The sequence below is a fragment of the Leptonotus elevatus genome, chromosome 21 (assembly GCF_054856555.1).
Source record: "Leptonotus elevatus isolate MCC_2025b chromosome 21, RoL_Lele_1.0, whole genome shotgun sequence".
Taxonomy (NCBI): Eukaryota; Metazoa; Chordata; class Actinopteri; order Syngnathiformes; family Syngnathidae; genus Leptonotus; species Leptonotus elevatus.
The window spans coordinates 1,732,385-1,752,208 of NC_141259.1; the positions used below are offsets into that span (position 1 = coordinate 1,732,385).

The 19,824-nt window shown below is 40.4% G+C and overlaps 2 protein-coding genes, 1 non-coding gene and 3 pseudogenes across 4 annotated transcripts in view; 4 read left to right on the forward strand and 2 right to left on the reverse strand.

Annotated features, from left to right (window-relative positions):
* pdcd6 (programmed cell death 6) overlaps positions 1 to 10,501 on the forward strand; it is a 23,582-nt gene extending 13,081 nt beyond the window's left edge. The window contains exons 3-6 of one of the 2 annotated variants that reach the window (XM_086066248.1): positions 5,314 to 5,358; positions 5,605 to 5,775; positions 7,278 to 7,387; positions 7,468 to 10,501. In XM_086066248.1, the coding sequence (XP_085922374.1) occupies positions 5,314 to 5,358; positions 5,605 to 5,775; positions 7,278 to 7,387; positions 7,468 to 7,566 (425 nt within the window). In that variant the 3' untranslated portion in view covers positions 7,567 to 10,501. The remainder of the gene's footprint in view (positions 1 to 5,313; positions 5,359 to 5,604; positions 5,776 to 7,277; positions 7,388 to 7,467) is intronic. The other variant, XM_086066249.1, reaches the window with a different exon arrangement.
* Positions 9,842 to 19,824, forward strand: part of LOC147155539 (uncharacterized) — a 20,284-nt gene continuing 10,301 nt past the window's right edge. Inside the window, exons 1-2 of the mRNA XM_086066245.1 lie at positions 9,842 to 9,991; positions 19,392 to 19,562. Coding sequence (XP_085922371.1) covers positions 9,892 to 9,991; positions 19,392 to 19,562 — 271 coding nt within the window. The 5' untranslated portion in view covers positions 9,842 to 9,891. The remainder of the gene's footprint in view (positions 9,992 to 19,391; positions 19,563 to 19,824) is intronic.
* On the reverse strand, positions 10,847 to 10,966 carry LOC147155540 (5S ribosomal RNA; annotated as a pseudogene).
* Positions 11,164 to 11,282, reverse strand: LOC147155541 (5S ribosomal RNA). The gene has a single exon (XR_015092248.1). It is a non-coding gene; the product is annotated as a 5S ribosomal RNA (ribosomal RNA).
* Positions 15,503 to 15,621, forward strand: LOC147155542 (5S ribosomal RNA; annotated as a pseudogene).
* On the forward strand, positions 16,030 to 16,148 carry LOC147155543 (5S ribosomal RNA; annotated as a pseudogene).

Here is a 19,824-nt window from a genome sequence, read left to right on the forward strand (position 1 = left end):
CCACACCAGCATCTATCGAAATTCAGGCACAATCTTCTTCTTCCTCTGGTCGTTGAATCGGTGGAGGCTGATGTCTGTGGATCTCACTCTGCTTCATCTATCCTTCCTTCCTTTCCTCAGTCTCTCCTTTGGTCTCTTGAGGTCTCCCTAATTTGTTGGAATTTAGATGTTTCTGGGGTTGGTGAAAGACAGTAGGTAGTAGGTAATGTCTGGTCGGTGCTGGATTTCTCTTTCCTTTCTTTTCTTTGATCCTTCCTCGGGTCTCCTGACAGCCTCACGACTCTAGCTGGATTCTGAAGTATTCGGTTTAGGTATGGGATTTTTAATAGGTTTTAGGTGAACTAATGAGTACACACTCACGCACGCACACATACACACACACATACTCACGCACATACAAAATAAAAATAAATAAATAAATAAATAAATAAATAAATAAATAAACAAAAATATTAACTCTTTGACTGCCAGACGTTTTCAGAAAAGGGATGCCGTCAGTGCCAGCCGATTTAAGCATTTTGACTGATCTTTCAAGGTCCACAGAAAATGTCCTGTTTGGACTATGGAAACACACAGTTTGTTAGTTTGTTTCTACCTTATTCCGTTCTTTAGTAATCAACAATAGAAAATGGTTAGTTTGATCCAAATGCGGTTGTTTTGGACCAAAATACGGAGAAATCAAGCTTTTAGTGAAACGATATTATTTCATGCACTCTAGTGAATTTTACACTTCTTTTTGTCCATGAATGATGCCACAAACACCTAAATAGTGCTTTACTTCTATAAAACAATACCACCAAGAATGAAAAAGTGTTTTTTGATCGCAAAATAACAGTTTATTTACATTCAACATTCAACAGTGTAATAAAACAAACGTGTGCAACTGTGCAACTGTGCATGTGTGGTGTGTGTATGTGTTTCTATTTACAATTGTGTGGATGTTTCAACTACACAATTTTTTTTTTGGTGTGGTATATCGTGTAACATTCCCCTGGGTGCAAGGGGACGCAGCAGAATTTGCACCACAGATTTGTTTCGCTGCGAATGCCCCTTCGCGTGCAGACCCTACACTTTCTTGCTGGCTTTTTTTTCCGGGGGGTAGCAGGTATGTATTGCAGTGTGTGTTTTGCCATGTTGCCATCAAGTCGACTTTCAGGATCGTTATACGGTGACCTGGTGTTCTGTCTGGCTTCCTCATGTCCTTCAGTTTGTATGCTTGTAGCAACGTCCTCCTCCTGGTCTTGTGGTAAGAGCCACCCTCTCACCACCTGCTGGATAAACTCCAAAAAATGTTGACATTTGCCAGGATGTTTTGCTTTGTGCAGGATAAAGGCATTGGACAAACATATTTGAAACAGATACGCAACAAATTTTTTGTGCCATTTCAACGTCTTCCGCGTGAATGGGTGGTAAGAAATGTTTTGATCCATCTTATCCACGCCATTCATCGTGGAATTGTAGTCCAAAACATACACAGGTTTCGGGAAAGGCACTCTTTTTTTTTTTTTAGTGCCTTCCGCCACACATCAACTGTCCGCATTTCATCATTGTGAAAAGTAGTCACCATCCTCAACAAACGTTTGTCCTGCCATGCCACAACCAAAACATTTGTGTTGTGTCTCACCAGTTTCCCCCCCACCCCAAGGCCAGTGTTTGTAAGAGAAGTGATCTCACTTGGTTCACCCCTGTTTTTTCTCAGTGTTCCACAAACATTTGTACGTGCTGCCAGGAGACGTTCACACAAGGCAATTGAATTATAAAAATTGTCCATAAAGAGCGTGTACCCATTTCCTGGCAGACGATCTAGCAAATTGAACACGGTATCAGGCAGAGAACAACTGGTACCTACATAAGGTTGCATATTAAAACAATATCCTGTTTGGGAGTCACACAGGATGTATGACTTAATTCCATATTTGATTGGTTTTTGGGGGTTGTAAACTTTGAACGATAGACGTCCCTGAAAATTCATCATTCCCTCATCAATACATACATTCCTCCCGGGTTGGAACAGTTCTTTGAATTTTTTTACAATATGGTTGAACACAGGACGGATTTTAAATAGTTTGTCGTCTGAACTGTGTCTCTCGTTATTGTTAAAATGTAGGAAACTCCAGATGAGCTGGAAGCGGTTTCGAGGCATCGCGCGACTGAAAAATGGCGTTGTTTCAATTTCATCCTGAGTCCAATACATTTCTATACTGGCCTTTTTTATATACCCAGTAAGAAATTGAAGTGCAAAAAAAGTTTTCAATTCGGACACAGACACTGGCTTCCAAGCACGACTCCTACAGTGTGGCAGACTTTCAGTCTGCTTCTGCATAGATTGACGTGCATATAAGTTTGTTTGGTCAGCAATGTGCTGGAGAAGTTCGTCCGTGATGAACAGCTGCAGGAAGTCAGCTGGCAGGGTTGAATTCAGCTCTGCTGCGGCACCCCTTGGTCCTGGTGTTTCGGTAAAAGGGAATGTGTTTGGCTGCCAGCCCGTTTCATGCCAGCCAGAATTTTTGGGATCTGCAAATATACATTTCAATATCATATAATATTTATTTTAGATCAGTGTGATGCAATATATATATATAAATATATATGTTTACCTTTTTTCTTGGATCCACTGGTTGATGTACATTCTGTAAATTATAGAAGACATTTACCATCAAATATTTTACTAGTGCTGTGTTGGAGAATCTTTTTTTTTTTTACTTTTATTCTGCTCACTGTGAGACGCGTCACCTTGAGCCCGACGAGCTACAGCTGAAAGAAATATATACAATTACAATCATATCGAAAGACCGTTTTCTTTTGTTGTTGCGGTGTATTGAAAACACGTTTTTTATACCTCTCTTTGTCGTGGAAACTGTAGGTTGTCGCTGTGAGCACGATCCACGATCTATGAATTGTACATTCACGTTACACGAGGTGCTAGCAGCGTGCCGGAAAAGTATCTCATAGCAAGTTTGCGCTTACCTTCACAGTCTTCTGCGGATGAAATACTGTCCGAATCACTGTCTCTAAGATCCGACTGTACCCACTCCTCCGAAGAATATCCATCGGACTCGGGGTACTCTTCATCGTCCGAATCAACGTTCGCGTTTGCAGAAGTGCTTGGTCGTGCACCACGTTTTCCGGCGTTAGCATCGCTAACCGGTGTCGCTTTAAGACGTGGCCGAAGACGTCGCGTCAAAGCTGCAACTTCGGCGTCAACCTCGTAGTCACCATCATCATCATTGCCATCATCATCATTGCCATCATCAACGTTCAATTTAGCACTGGTTGATGCTTCTCTTTTTTGAAAATACCGATCAAGCGTGAGCTGCTTTCCACCGGTCGTCATTTTTGCTTCCTCTTCCATAGTCTCCATTCTCCTCTCCACTCTAGCTCCGCCTCACGTCTTATACTGATGCCCACGGTGGGCGGCCCACCCAACCTTGTGCAAAGAGAGTCATCGCTGCCATCTAGGGGCCAAAACGAGTCATTATACTAACTTGATCTGCTTGATACTTTTAGCACAGCTGCCCAAGGCTTTCCTCCACCCGTTTCCAAAAAACAAACAAAAAAAACATAGTGAACGTCTTTTAACGTCCTCGGCGCCCCTCCGTAGGTTTTTACTAAACGTTTTATAACGTTTATGGCGGTCAAAGAGTTAAGACCAATTTAAAAAATAGAAACACCAAAATAATGTAATTTATTTTTGGACTTATAATAATATGTATTTATGATAATATATACGCCTATTTATATTTATTTATGTTGGCAAAAACTTGAAGTTGGTGTGCAGCTTGTGCACTGTGCAGTAGGGCGATCATTTATTTTTTGGTACAAATCAAGAAAATGTTTAAAGTAGAGCTGTCTGTCAAACGATTACATTTTTAAATCAGATTAATCATCTCTTAGAATTTTGGTTAATCACGATTAATTGCTTAATTAAAAAGGCTTTTTTATCAACATTTTTTACCTGCCAAATTGACATGCACAAATATTCTGAATGTCATAAACATTTAGTAAATGCTTTATTTTAATGTATGTAGTTATGTTTATTGCACAAACACAACTTGTGCTACGTTTAACGTATCCATCCACTGTCAGCGAAAGGATAATCTGGGGTCAAAATTAATAGTGTGATTAATATGTGTTAATAAAATACATGATTAATGCAATATTTTTGGGTGATTAATTCATTAGTTAACGCTTTAACTTTGAAAGCAATAGTTTAAACATAAAAAAACAAACAATATTAAGACAAATAAAATTATTAATTGAAACACTATAGTTATGCAAGTTCCTTTTGGGTTTTAAAATAGTTATTGCCTGGACGTGGCCGCAGGAATTTTTTTTATGACAAATAGATGAATAAAAAATGGTAGTACAAAGCTTCCAGAAAAGCTTCCAGAGAAATTAAACGTGAACTTCCGGTCATCAGTGTCAGATTGCACCTTCTGCCTTTGTTCGAGCCATGGTGGACTTCATTAGAGATGACCAAGGAGGACACAACTGTTTAAAATGGAGATTTGTATGTGATGTCAATATCGATATCACATTTTGTACTCCCCAATTTGTATTTTGACTTTGGAGGTTTTACTGTGTACTTTTTGTTCAGTTAGTGGAGGTCTCAACTGCCTGCCATAATATTAATTACACTATACTGTTGATCTCAGTTTCTATTTTTATGGTCTCACGAGTGGCTGGCATGAGTGAAAAGCTGCTGCTGTACGGGCTTTGATTTAGTGCGTCAACAGCTTTGCATGTTTTGATGACTTTCATACATCCAATCAATACATTTGTACAAGTAACTTACTGAGTACCACATCATTCATTATGTACACATAGGTTTATACAAGATATAACCGTGTGTGTGTGTGTGGGTGTGCACACATTCTGCAGTCACATCATCCTGTTTTTCCTGCAGCCAAACAGCACACGAACACGTACAGTCGTACACACATCATGCTCTCCAACTCACCCAGTCACAGAGAGCCTAGTGTGGAGCACATATGGTCACATTCAGTTTTTCCTCAAGCTAGAAAAGTGTGTCATTGGAAGCATCAGCATGATTTAATTGCTTTGCCTCGAAAACAAAATACTAGGGATGGGCGACTACAGATTATTTGAAGGTGTCTGTACTAGCAACATTGGCAGATATGGCCATTTTATGATCAGGAACTACAAATTATAAATTAGAAGAAAATAATATTGCCATTAACATCATGCAATGGTCAGGAAAAATATCATATAGGACTTTCTTTAAAATAATCTGGTAATTATAATTGACAACGTAATTTTTTTTGCATGTATTCATCTCCTTTTGTTTCTCAGGCACATGGACACCGTTCAACCCTGTGACTGTGCGTTCCATAATATGTGAGTAACTGCTCACCTCTAGACAACAGGCTGTTGTACTCTTGTCTGTGTTTGGCTGTTTGTTTGTTTGCCATGGCAACTGGTATTACTATTACAGCACTGGTCAGTTGCAAAAGCGGACTTCAAATAAGTTTTTGAGACAGTTGTAATAAATATTGGGCTAATACAGTCATAACCCTCTCATGCTAATGAATGAATGCATTAATTAGACAACTGCCCTAAACTCCACTTCTCACTGTCCTTCAGCCATGTTCGACAGGGAAAATAAGAGCGGGGTGAACTTCAACGAGTTTGCAGGCGTGTGGAAATACATCACGGATTGGCAGAACATCTTCAGAACCTACGACAGGGACAACTCGGGCTTCATCGACAAAAGCGAGCTCAAACAGGCACTGACCGGATTTGGTGAGCAGCAAAGTATGCGTTGGTATTTTCTTTTGGTTTGTGTGGTGGAGGGCTCCGCTGCTTCTGTCAGTAACCTTTTCCAGTGGGGCAAAAGGTTAGATGTAGCACCTTTGGCTTGTTGGGTGGTTGTACTTACTCGCATTGGAAGAATCTTGGACTGACTGTTGTCTTTTTTTGTTGTTGTACTCATAACATTTCCACAGTTTCAGTTGTATTACAAAATATATTTTTTTAATTTAAAAAACACCCATAATTATTAGATTTTTACCCTGAACTAAAACAATTAATAATAATAATAATAATAATAATAATAATAATAATAATAATAATAATAATAATAATAAATAAATAAAAACAGGAAATCACACTTGAGTTTAACTTGAGGCTGTGAGTTTAAGTAACTTAATTAATTAATTAATTTGCAAATTTTTCTTTCACAAATAAATAAATAAATAAATAAATAATCATCTCAAAACTTTTTTTGCCTTATGACGGGGTGTTATGTGTAGAAATTTGAAGGAAAAAATTAGTTAACTCCGTTCTGGAAAAAGTGTAGCACTGTCAAGACTGTCTAGATGCAACATATAAGGACAAAGTTAAAAATTTGCTCAAGTGGTCCTCTGTTTATATATAACACAGTAAGTTATATATTTGTTTTAATTAGGAAAAAAAATAATTTTTAGGTCGTCCCTAGTCTTTATTGCTAGCCTGCTCTAACACAGTTATAATGATAATAAATGTTTGTATGAAAAACACTTGTTGGCTATAACTATAAGAAAATCAAATGACAAAAGGTCACAAAAACCTTATTTTACAAAAACCCACCTTCTATTACTTGCTCGTCATTGATAACTAGAAAATGTCACACATCTGGCGGGTATCCATACAGCTTGCCAGACAATCTAATTTGATCCAACCATGCAGTAGAAAAAGAAAATGTTGACGGATAGGTTTGTCTGAACCGGAATGTGGATAATGAACACACAGCATGGAATTGACATGTGTAAGCTTGCCATGTTTTACAGTAGATTAACGCATTTGGTCAATTTGAAAGGCAAACCAGTGTGCCCAGTTTCAGTTACTGCTTTAAGATTGGGTGCAAATGTTAAATTCATGTAAAAATAAATAAAAATACAACACTACTCTGGTCCAAAGGAAATAAAATAAAAAATACATGAAATATAATTGTACATCCATCCAGCATTTTTTATACTGGTGAACTGCAGAATATCCCAGCTGACTTTGGGCAGGGTTGTCACTGCCAGCTAATCACAGGTCACATGTGCGTAAATGTGCTAACCACTCGTTCACCGTGGTGCCTTCAAATAAAAATACAAATCAAAATCATTTTTCTACTCTCTAGTTCAATCAGTAGATAAAGTGTCAAGAAAAGCATCCAGGTCAGAAACTGGCAAACAAAAACGAGTGACGAGATGTGATGGCCCCTGAAGGGACATGGTTTAGATTAGAGCACGTCACATGACACCAATAAGGTAACTTTTTGTTCTTCGCAGGTTATCGCCTTTCAGATCAGTTCTACGGTACGCTGATTGAAAAGTTTGATCGACAGAGAAAGGGACAGGTGGCCTTTGATGACTTCATCCAGTGCTGTATTGTACTTCAGGTAGAATCATTACAAAGAGTCCAATAATGCCCGTTTTTCCCAAATCTCTGACATGAATAACCTCCTACACTCTTCCACAGAGGTTGACTGATGTTTTCAGGAGGTACGACACAGACCAGGATGGCTGGATCCAGGTGTCATATGAACAGTATCTATCCATGGTCTTCAATATAGTATAATGGCACACAGGGGCAGCGAAGAGGCGCACAACTCACTGGACAGAATTGTGCCAAAAAAGCCCTTCCTGGACACTACAAGATTTTCCCCCCGCCAAGTTCAAACCTCAATGATAGCTGCTCCCATTTTGGTCTCGCTCACACAAATTTATAGCATTGACGTAAATGAGAGAATATTCAAGGTGTGTCAGAAAAGTTCCAGGACTGGTGACACAAAATATACCTTTAATCAACACTGTACTCCCTGGAGTCCATGATGCACTTCCCCAGCCTTCAGCACGTATGGAAGAATTTTTCTGGCCATCTTAATGTTCTCTTCAAAATTGATCCTTTTAACAGAGATTAGGAGCACAGAGATGTTCTTCTCGGCCAGGAACAGTCAAATGCTCATTGTATGCATGAGCAGACATGTTTTCTTGGTGAAGCAGCCATGAGTTGTCCTGCCACAACTCTCACCTCGTCTTGTGCACTGAATGAAGCAGCCGCAGGATCTCTTTTCAACATTGAGAGAAACACATAGTTTGTAGTCCTTGAACGTTTCTGACATACCTTGTATTAGGGGGCTTTTGTGTCTGTGTTATTTTGTTTTAAGTTTCAAGTACAAACTTTTATGTATGTATGTAAAAAAATAATAATCTTGTAGTGTTTTGCTTGAGGACCAATCTTGATTTATATATATTGGGCACTTCAGATTTGGGATTACAGTGGTGCCTTGAGATACGAGTCACCCTATTTACAAGTTTTTTGATATATGAGAATGAGATACATAATTCGGCAGTTTTTTTTATTTAGTTTTTTACTTGCAAACTCAAACTTGTGATATGAGTGAGCGCTTTATTTTTTTTAATTTTTTTTAATTTTTTTTTTATATAAACTCAACTAACTTCAAAATAGCACTTAGACACATGGTAAACAATTCCTCAAAAATAGAGGATTCAAACTGTTTAATGACACACCCAGTTGTAAATCAGCCAATCAGATGCCTAAATAAAGGCTCCACTAATTGAATGCTAATCCTAATTGGCATCGATGTTGCAGTGCTTTTTAAGCAATGGATTGAACACAAGTGGTTCCCAGCAACATGTAGGCATTGCTTTAAATAACTAATTAGTTCCATGGTGATGAGATCACAGAGGGTTGAGATGTTATGAATTCCACTGGAGTTCTAGGCAGGTGCAATATGATTGGCTGCTTTGGGATTCATAATAATGCCTCAATGTACTGTATGCCCTTCTGTCTTGTCTTATACTGCTACCAAGTGGCCAAGGCAGGCGCACTCACTGTATAGTTTTACAAAACACTATATTACGGAGTGCTATTTTTCCCCTCATTAAATTAATATTTAATAATACATTTCAATGGGAAAAGATTTGACACGAATGTTTTGAGTTATTTATTAACTCGTACCTCAAGGGACCACAGTAGCCTATAATTGTTGACACAATGTCTTTTATGTCGGTCTGTCTGTTTAATGTCTTAACTTTCATTAATACAATTATAATGAAAATGCATCGTAAATATGATATACTTCATACCATCGCATGCTTTTCAGGGAATTTGAACCCTAAAGTTGTAGCATGCTCTTCCACTTTCTCTCATCTCCTTCTGCTTAAAGCCATGTTTACAAATACTGTGAAAGCAGGGCTAAGTTCTGCTTTAAAAATGTACATGCCAGCTAACATGCCATATTTGTACAAATTAATTTTTTAAACATCAAAACCTTATTATTGGAAGAGAGGGTGTGCATAACGCTAAAGGAATTGCTTATTTTTTGTGCATGATGCCTTAAAGACGTTTAAAAGAACAACATTAAAAATGAATTATTTTATTTAAAAAAAAAGAAAAGGAAAATGCATTGTGTATCCTTTTTCAAGATGTTGAACCAAGCGTGAAAACAAATGCAACTCGGATCAATGGCGCCCACTGCTGTTCATTTGTAATTCTTACCACTGCAATGCGACAAAGTAATCTTTCTTCCTCTATTAATCAAAATCCAGCATAATGCTACAAAACACTTAATAACGAAACATGAAAAAAAATCTAACTTGAATAAACAAATATGGATAAATTGTTTTGCAATAATAATCAAGGTGTTGAATGCGCAACAGTAGTGACAGCAAGCACAACTGAAAATGGCCGACGTATGGAAACCGGAACCAAAGTCCCATTGCCTTGATTTCCGTAGAGAACTATCAAGGTGTTGCACAGTCACAGCTGCAGCTATTACCATAATGTTTCAAGTATTTCGAAGGACGTCTTGTTGCATGTTATTTTGCAGCGATAGTTGTCATTTAAAGTAGTTCTTATTCTTCTGTAAGACGTTTAACAATGTATCTAAAACTTTTACGGACGCGAGTGCCTGTCAATCTTTCGAGCCTGCCAATCAAACACCTGGTGCCAATAAAGTCCTTCTGCAGCACAACGAAAGGTACTACTAAGTTAACACAGACATTTGCATGCATAGATAAGAAAGTTTTAAGAACACTTTAATGATGGCGGGACCGTGATCATGTGTTCTACAGTTATAGCATATCCACCTAAGTTTCGGGATTTGAATCCGGGTTCTGGTCTTTCTATGTGGAGTCACTCCCACATTCCAAAACCATGCGTTATATTAATTTTGAATTCCGATCTTACGTCACAAGTCAAAATGGCGATACACTCGCTGAAAGGAAGCTCTCCGCTCAATGAGAAGCTTTGGATTTTGGATTGTTGTAATTTGATTTGTGAGGATTATTTTGATTTCAATATGTGATGAAATGTTATTTGACTATTATGCCAGTATGCTGTATGCTAGTTACAGGCAAAAGCAATACATTACGCCATTTGTTTTCACCGTGTAAATGAAGCGTGCACATTGCGTTGCATTGTGCAAATATCAGAAATGCCCAATTGTTTGAAAACTTCTGAATCAATATTTATTAAAGCTTCACATTTTTGTGTGTGGTCAGTTTAAAATTTATAAAATGGTGATCTTCAAGGTGATTTGAAGTTACATTAAGTTATATTTTCCAAATAACAAAGGCTGAAAATGATGTACAATATCCTTTCTTTGTGTACGAGTTAGTTATTCCTTTCTATGTTAATTCTGTTATTTTTCACAGTTTTCAATTTATTTTCAAAATGTATTAATTACTACATACAATTAATGAGTTAAATGTTCAAGTTCAGTTTTAGCGATTGTACATTTGTTATTGATGTAAAGACATTTTGAGTCATAGCTATTATGCTGCCAGTACTTACCATGTTTTGTAAAAGTTTACTTTTGCGGTAGAGGTTCAAAAGCTTACAGCACCTGGTATTCCCAAGCGGTCTCCCATCCAAGTACTAACCAGGCCCAACCCCTGCTTAGCTTACGAGATTGGACGAGACTCGGCATTCTCAGGGCAGTATGGCCATAAACTGATAAGAGTGCCACAATAGAGTCTTTTATAAGCTATGCTCAGCCCAACTTTTTGTCTGGGTAAAACATTTTACAATTGTTCTAGTAGGCTATCTACTCCTTTTTTTGCTCAGGAAAAAATGTGTAAAAGTTTTGCGATTGAGGTGAAAAAGCTTACAGCATATGATATTTTTATTTTTTTGCGGTAGAGGTTCAAAAGCTTACAGCACCTGGTATTCCCAGGCGGTCTCCCATCCAAGTACTAACCAGGCCCGACCCTGCTTAGCTTCCGAGATCAGACGAGATCGGGCGTTCTCAGGGTAGTATGGCCGTAAGCCAACAGGATTACCACAATAGAGTATTTTATAAACTATGCTCAGCCCAACTTTTTGTCTGGGTAAAACATTTTGCAATTGTTCTAGTAGGCTATCTACTCCGTTTTTGCTCAGGCAAAAATTTGTAAAAATTTTGCGATTGAGGTGCAAAAGCTTACAGTACCTGCTAATTTGAACTTTTGCGGTAGAGATTCAAAAGCTTACAGCACCTGGTATTCCCAGGCGGTCTCCCATCCAAGTACTAACCAGGCCCGACCCTGCTTAGCTTCCGAGATCAGACGAGATCGGGCGTTCTTTTTTTCTTATTCTCTTTTAATATAAAAACACAGAAATAAAAACATACTAAATTACAAAACCACAAAAAAACTACCACCAACAACTCGGCACAAATTAAAAGAATCATCAAAGTAACCAAAACCAATGTCATAATAATGACAGGAAAAATTTGCTGAGGTTCGAGGGCAAACCACCAGAGGGCGAGAAGTCCTCAAATGTTCAGCTGGGGGAGTCCAGATGCATCAAAAGAAAATAAATCATTACGTTGAATAAAAGTGTTCACAAACTCGTGCTCTCTGACAGCATGGAGATAGCAGATATGGGCTGCCAAAAGTCCCACAAAGACAGCCCAGTAGTCAGCAGTCCTGGCGTCAAAGAGGTGTATGTTGCGCACCAGGTAAACAGCATATCTCCCAAAGGACAGGCAGAGATGAAGAGCCTCCCTGTTGATCCCGCCAGCCGAATCAGCCCTCTGGATATCCCGACATATGGCCCCGAAAAGCAGAAACCAGGGCTCGTCCATGTCCTCCACATCAACCGCTGGCGGTGGGAGTCTCAATCCCAATCTCCTGACGATGAGGTCCTGCAGCCGGGTCCAGACGCACCGCACCACTGGACACCGGAACGTGAGGTGGAGCAAATCTTCTGGAACTCCTCCGCACACTGGACAGTCTTGACCAAACCTGTCGGGCTGAATACTGTGCAACATACAACATTTAAAAATAAGTCGATGTCGCAATTTAAAGGCAAAATTACTAACCTGGGGTGGGGTATACCAATTATAAATATTAGCCCAAATAGATGCAGTATCTTGCTCAGGGAATACTTGTGACCACCTATGTTCTGCAGTGGGGCGCCTAACTACCTGGGTCAACAGAGCAAACGATATAAAACACGAGTCGGTGTCTCTGCCTATCTGATCGACCCCTCCCCCTTAACCCAAACGAAATTAAGGGGTGACTCACCGTCAATCCCTCCCTCATATGCATCCTGAACAGGCGATGCACTCTCATAGAGTGTGCTCCACCTTCTCAAGATGCAAGCCCGTATATCACTCACCTTCCTCACCACTTTGGTCCTCCTAAACCTAAGACCCGCCCCTCTAAACTTACCCCTGATAGACTCCACATCGAACCCACCTGCAAAATCTAACAACTGCCCAACCCGTTTTATACCTGTCCTTTCAAAAGACCCGCTGAACATGCTCTCCCTCCTCTCAGGAGGATCAGAGAGCATGTCAGGATTAAAACGCAAGGGCATTTGCCCTAGCTGTCATAGGGAGCAAGGGGCCGCCACAACTCCTTCCACGCCGCATCGAAGCTGGTGTCTAGGAACTTTTTAATCAACTTGAGACGCAAAGCATGCTTCCTAACCACCAAGTCAATCAGTTTAAGCCCTCCCCGATCATACTGAGCAATCAAAACATTATGTGCCACAGGTGCACTCTCTCGCCGCCAGATACATTTACTGACAGCAACGCTAAACTTATTTGCAAACACCCCCGGCAAGTCATACACAGCAAGAGCATGAACAAGCTTAGACAAGCACAGTGCATTTACAACCAACACCCTACCTTTCAAATGAAGACCACGCATTTTCCATAGATTCATACGGGTACACACACTACTATACAAGCCAGACCACAAACAATCACGACAGGTCACCTCACCCCCACCCAAGGGCACACCAAGAACACTGTAAGAATCCCCTGCATCCCTGTTATACCAGATGGACTCACGATTCCATGCACAGCCCCGTCCCTCTTGAGCATAGCGGTCAAAGGCTCGGCCACTATACTATAGAGGAGTGCACTCAAAGGACACCCCTGCCTTACCGACCTCCCCAAAGGGAAGATGTCCGACAGGAGTCCATTACACTTCACACGGCTAACCGCACTGGAATACAAAAGCTTAATCCAGTTTACAAAGCCATTTTTAAAGCCAAATTTCTCCAAAACACGGTAGAGAAAACAATGCTCGATCCTATCAAATGCTTTACTGAAATCAACTGAAACATGAATCCCACCAGAGACATGCATCTCCTTCAACAAACACTTTAAGGAGGGTATTGTGTCAGAAATGTCCCACCCCGGGACACAATACGCCTGTGTACCGGCAACCACTTTACCTATCACACCTTTCAACCTATGCGCCAATACTTTTGCCAATATTTTATAATCCGTGTTAAGAAGACTTATTGGTCTGTAATTGGCCAGGCACCGCTTATCACCCTTCTTAAAAATCGGAGTCACAATACTCAGAGAAAAAGAGTCCGAAACTCGACCCTCTCTCTCAATATCGCGAAGAAGAGTATGGAGAATCGGGGCTAACCTGTGAGCGAAAACACAATAAAACTCAGCACTCAATCCACCCTCTCCTGGACTCCTACAGGCATTGAGACCCTACAGGCATTGAGACCCCTAATTGCTGCAAAAACCTCTGCCAAGGAAATAGGCTCGTCACAGCTATCAGCGTCACTAGAGCTAAGAGACACATCAAGCGCACCTAGTGCCTGACTACAGCTTACCTAATTTATCCTTCCACTATCAAATAAATCGGAATAAAAACTACCTGCAATATCCAAAACCTTATCCAATTCACTATGTAATCTACCTGACTCATCCAACAGGCTATCCAAATATAACTTGCCCTGCCTGGACTTCTGCAAACCAAAGAAGAAAGCAGTGGAAGAAAGCTCCCCCTCCACCACATACTGGGCCTTGTACCTAAGTGCCGCCCCCCTAGCCCGACTAACCTGTATATTCCTGAGCTCCTCCTGCAGATCCAAGCAAGCAGCATATTATTAAAAACCGAGACCCCCCCATTCCTCTTACCATCCAGGAAGTCAAGGTTGACAGAGAAAAGGGAGTGATCACTCTAGCCCACACCTGCATAGGAGCTGCCACTAATATATTTCCATAAAGCACTCGAAACAAAACACACATCAATCAGAGACTGGAGGAGGACCCCCCGCACCACCTGACGCCGGGAATAGTCCCTTTTTTAAAATGTATTTTTAATTTGTAATTTATTTTGAAAACATTTTAAGAGCTCAGTATTGTTCATTTGGTAATGTCATCATCATTGCTCTCTCTTTTTTAAATTTATTATTTTGTATGTGGGCGAGTATGTGTATGTGCGTGTGGGTTAAAGATTTAGGCTTAGAGTTTTACATCACATCAACAGTGAGCTCCGCTGATGCCTCCCCGCACCGGAAGGTTGGGTGCACTCATACATTGAATGCAGAAGTGCTTTGTGCATATAGTCCATTAATGCTGAAAAATGTCAAACTGTTTGGTCAAATTATCTTGTTATTATAGTTTTAAAAATGTAATCTCTGCTTCAAGAAATTAGCCAAACCAATTGAGGAAATTAATGTAAAAAGAAAGTAACTTAAACTTGAGTAACTTATTACTCCACACTGTCATATTGTAAAGAACTTAATTTCAAATGTAAGTAACTAGATGTTGTGACTGCTATCCAACACGGAAAGCAGCTGATCGCATGCTAGCCTGACAGGCTGAAAGCCCAAAATAACAACTATCTAAATGGGAGGCCGCCAAGGAATACCAGGTGCTGTAAGCTTTTGAACCTCTACCACAAAAGTAAACTTTTACAAAACACGTCAAGTACTGGCACCGGGAGTAGATAGCCTACTAGAACAATTGCAAAATGTTTTACCCGGGCAAAAAGATGGGCTGTGGTTAGTACTTGGATGGGAGACCGCCTGGGAATACCAGGTGCTGAAAGCTTTAGAACCTCTACCGCAAAAGTTAAAATTATCAAGTGCTGTAAGCTTTTGCACCTCAATCGCAAAATTTTTACACATTTTTGCCTGCGCAAAAACGGAGTAGATAGACCACTGGAACAATTGCAAAATGTTTTACCCAGGCAAAAAGTTGGGCTGAGCATAGCTTATAAAAGATTCTATTGTGGCACTCCTGTCGGCTTACGGCCATACTACCCTGAGAACGCCCGATCTCGTCCGATTTCGGAAGCTAAACAGGCTCAGGCCTGGTTAGTACTTGGATGGGAGACCGCCTGGGAATAACAAGTGCTGTAAGCTTTTGAACCGCTACCGCAAAAATTAAAATTAGCAGGTGCTGTAAGCTTTTGAACCTCTACCACAAAAGTAAACTTTTACAAAACACGTCAAGTACTGGCACCGGGAGTAGATAGCCTACTAGAACAATTGCAAAATGTTTTACCCGGGCAAAAAGATGGGCTGTGGTTAGTACTTGGATGGGAGACCGCCTGGGAATACCAGGTGCTGAAAGCTTTAGAACCTCTACCGCAAAAGTTAAAATTATCAAGTGCTGTAAGCTTTTGCACCTCAATCGCAAAATTTTTACACATTTTTGCCTGCGCAAAAACGGAGTAGATAGACCACTGGAACAATTGCAAAATGTTTTACCCAGGCAAAAAGTTGGGCTGAGCATAGCTTATAAAAGATTCTATTGTGGCACTCCTGTCGGCTTACGGCCATACTACCCTGAGAACGCCCGATCTCGTCCGATTTCGGAAGCTAAACAGGCTCAGGCCTGGTTAGTACTTGGATGGGAGACCGCCTGGGAATAACAAGTGCTGTAAGCTTTTGAACCGCTACCGCAAAAATTAAAATTAGCAGGTGCTGTAAGCTTTTGAACCTCTACCACAAAAGTAAACTTTTACAAAACACGTCAAGTACTGGCACCGGGAGTAGATAGCCTACTAGAACAATTGCAAAATGTTTTACCCGGGCAAAAAGATGGGCTGTGGTTAGTACTTGGATGGGAGACCGCCTGGGAATACCAGGTGCTGAAAGCTTTAGAACCTCTACCGCAAAAGTTAAAATTATCAAGTGCTGTAAGCTTTTGCACCTCAATCGCAAAATTTTTACAAAATTTTGCCTGCGCAAAAACGGAGTAGCCTACTAGAACAATTGCACAATTTTTTACCCAGGCAAAAAGTTGGGCTGAGCATAGCTTATAAAAGACTATTGTGGCACTCATGTCGGCTTACGGCCATACTACCCTGAGAATGCCGAGTCCTAAGTCTCAGCGCTCGAGGACGGGCAGCAGGGGTAGGGCGCCGCATAGGCAGCCACTGTCTAGGAGTCTAGGAGTAGTGACAGGTCCAGATCACTGACCGGGAGGGTTGGGTCGAAACGTGTCGATGAGCTCTGTGAGTCCCAGCCTGGTAGTGATCGGCGCTCAGGGCTGCAGGGTGAAAGTCCCCTTTCTGCCACTGTTGATGCCACAACTGTTCCTATGGGCTTTTTTCCCCAAGGGAATGAGGTTGCTCCGTCGAAGATGAATAGGAAGTGTAAACGGTAGTCTGGTGTCAGGATGATGGGTCAGCTCCTTGTTTTTTCTCCTTCCTAATGACGCTCTTCCTTGTCTCCATTAATGCTCGGAGCTTGAGGAGTGGGGTCAAAATGCACACCACCTGGGACGTGCTGTGTATCCAGGAGACGTGGTGGGAGGCGGAGCATCTTCGCATGGTGGAGGCTATGGCTGTTGGTGATTTGTACTGTGCTTTGGGCTCTGTAAACTCTCGTGGTGTGGAGGCGGAGCATCTTCGCATGGTGGAGGCTCCCACCCAAGTACTAAACAGGCCCGACCCTGCTTAGTTTCCAAGATCGGGTGTTTTTAGGGTAGTATGGCCGTAAGCCAATAAGAGTGCCACAATAGAGTATTTTATAAGCTATGCTCAGCCCAATTTTTTGCCTGGGTAAAACATTTTGCAATTGTTCTAGTAGGCTATCTACTCCCGGTGCCAGTACTTGACGTGTTTTGTAAAAATTTACTTTTGTGGTAGAGGTTCAAAAGCTTACAGCACCTGGTATTCCTTGGCGGCCTCCCATTTAGATTGTTGTTATTTTGGGCTTTCAGCCTGTCAGGCTAGCATGCGATCAGCTGCTATCCGTGTTGGATAGCAGTCACAACATCTAGTTACTTACATTTGAAATTAAGTTCTTTACAATATGACAGTGTGGAGTAATAAGTTACTCAAGTTTAAGTTACTTTCTTTTTACATTAATTTCCTCAATTGGTTTGGCTTTTTTCTTGAAGCAGAGATGACATTTTTAAAACTATAATAACAAGATAATTTGACCAAACAGTTTGACATTTTTCGGCATTAATGGACTATATGCACAAAGCACTTCTGCATTCAATGTATGAGTGCACCCAACCTTCCGGTGCGGGGAGGCATCAGCGGAGCTCACTGTTGATGTGATGTAAAACTCCAAGCCTAAATCTTTAACCCACTGAAAAAGAACAGGAGTCGCTCCTTGCTTTAACACTATGTCTATCAGAATTTTAAAACCGCTAGTTAGATCACCCAGAGCCGTAATTTTAACGTAATTTTGGCAATGATGTCATTGCTTAAAATTATTATTACACGTAAATACAAGCCATTTGAGTAGCTACTAAAGCTATTGTGTTTATTACATTTTTCAATGTAAATGTAAATGATGTATTGTAGCTCCTCTCCTGGGACTACTGGATTTCACACAGTACCCCCTCTCTCCTACCAGTGAGATGGTAAGGTTGAGGTGTTGGATCGTTCAGATGGAACCTGCCAGCTAACTGTTTGTAACTTGTTCATTTTCTTTTTTCTTTTAATGATACGTTATTGGATAAGAATAATTTATTAGTACATTTACATGATATAATTACCGTAATAGGGAGTAGGACTGTGCTTCCTACTCCTTTTGAACAATAATAATCCTTTTGATTATTTTCTTTCTTCAATTTTTTATTTTAACTTCAACTTATATTTTGTAATGTGTTAATATGTTCAGTAAACGAACCAGCCAAAAACAACAATAACAACAGCAACACTGCTGCTGCTGCTACCGCTACTACTCCTACTACTCCTACTACTTGATTAACATTTTAAATATAGCAAGATGTATTTTTGAAAATATAGATATTGGAACTGATATTTGGTCCACTAAAAATAAATAATCCCAGACTCTACACCATACTGTAAATATAATTATCAACATGCTTAAAATTAGGGCTGAGTGATATGGCTCAAAAAATAAAATCTCTATTTTTTCCAGTCATTCTGGATGATTACGATTTTAATCATAAATAATAAATACTTATTTAAATGTTTCATTTACTCAAAAATAAATCCTGTGTGAAAATGTTCAGACAACAACAATTATACTGATTTTAAATCTAATGTTAAATTTAAATTTAACATTCATAAATTTTGAATTTCCTTGTGTCAATAGAGACCATTAAGACTATTTCGACTAGTCGAGAACCATTAAGACTGTTATGAGAACGTTTAAGAAATGCTGCGGCCTTGAACAAACCCTGCCGATCCCTGCCGTAAAATCAACATTCGGTAGCGTCGCACCTTGATATACAGTAGCTCCAATTCACAACAGAAATGATCACAAGGCACTTTTTACATTGAGTTGAGAACCACAATCCTCATACATTAAAGAAAACAAACTGAACCTTACATAAGCAAGCATATGGCAACGGAGGCAAGAAAAAACTTCCTCTATGGAAAATAAATCGAACAGGACCCAGGCTCTGCGGCGCGACTGTACGTCTCAGCCGATTGGATTTAGATAGAGTGGAGCGATAAAAAACAATGGACACGGCAACAGTAATAGTTCCATGATGACAGCAACGATGATGATAATGGGCCGCTTCCAACACCACCATCCTCGGCTTGATCACCGCCAGTAATAAGCAGATAAATGTGAAGGTGCAATGGCGCCGTCACTCGTCGCATGTCTGTCATTGTTGTGGACTTGAGATGATTTACGCTGCTCATTGTGTGTTTTAAATCTCTGCATCCCTCACTGACTCCATTCTCTGTTGTTAGGCACACGACAGTCTGTGGTGTCGGAGCGCAGGGGGTCTGTGTTCACTTTAGCCATAAACCGTCCCGAGGTGCGGAATGCGGTGAACCAGGAGACAGCGAGGCATCTGCTGGGGGAGCTGGAGGCCTTCCAGCGTGAGCCGGCCTTGAACGTGGCTGTCCTGCATGGCATAGGTAATATTTATGAGGATGTCTGTATGGCGGCATCGTGGCAGTCATAAATGTGGCTTGTGACAAACTTCAAAAGGGATTTGTGTTGTTTTCTTTGAGAAATGGCTTTCTTCTAGCCATAAAGGTCAGATTTGTGCAGTGAGTGACTAATAGTTGTCCTATGCACAGACCGCCCCCCCCCCCCCGATTTAATAAGTTAGGACTGGTTATTATTTCCAATAATTATGTCGTTTATATCATATTTTTTATCTTTTAATTTGGCGTC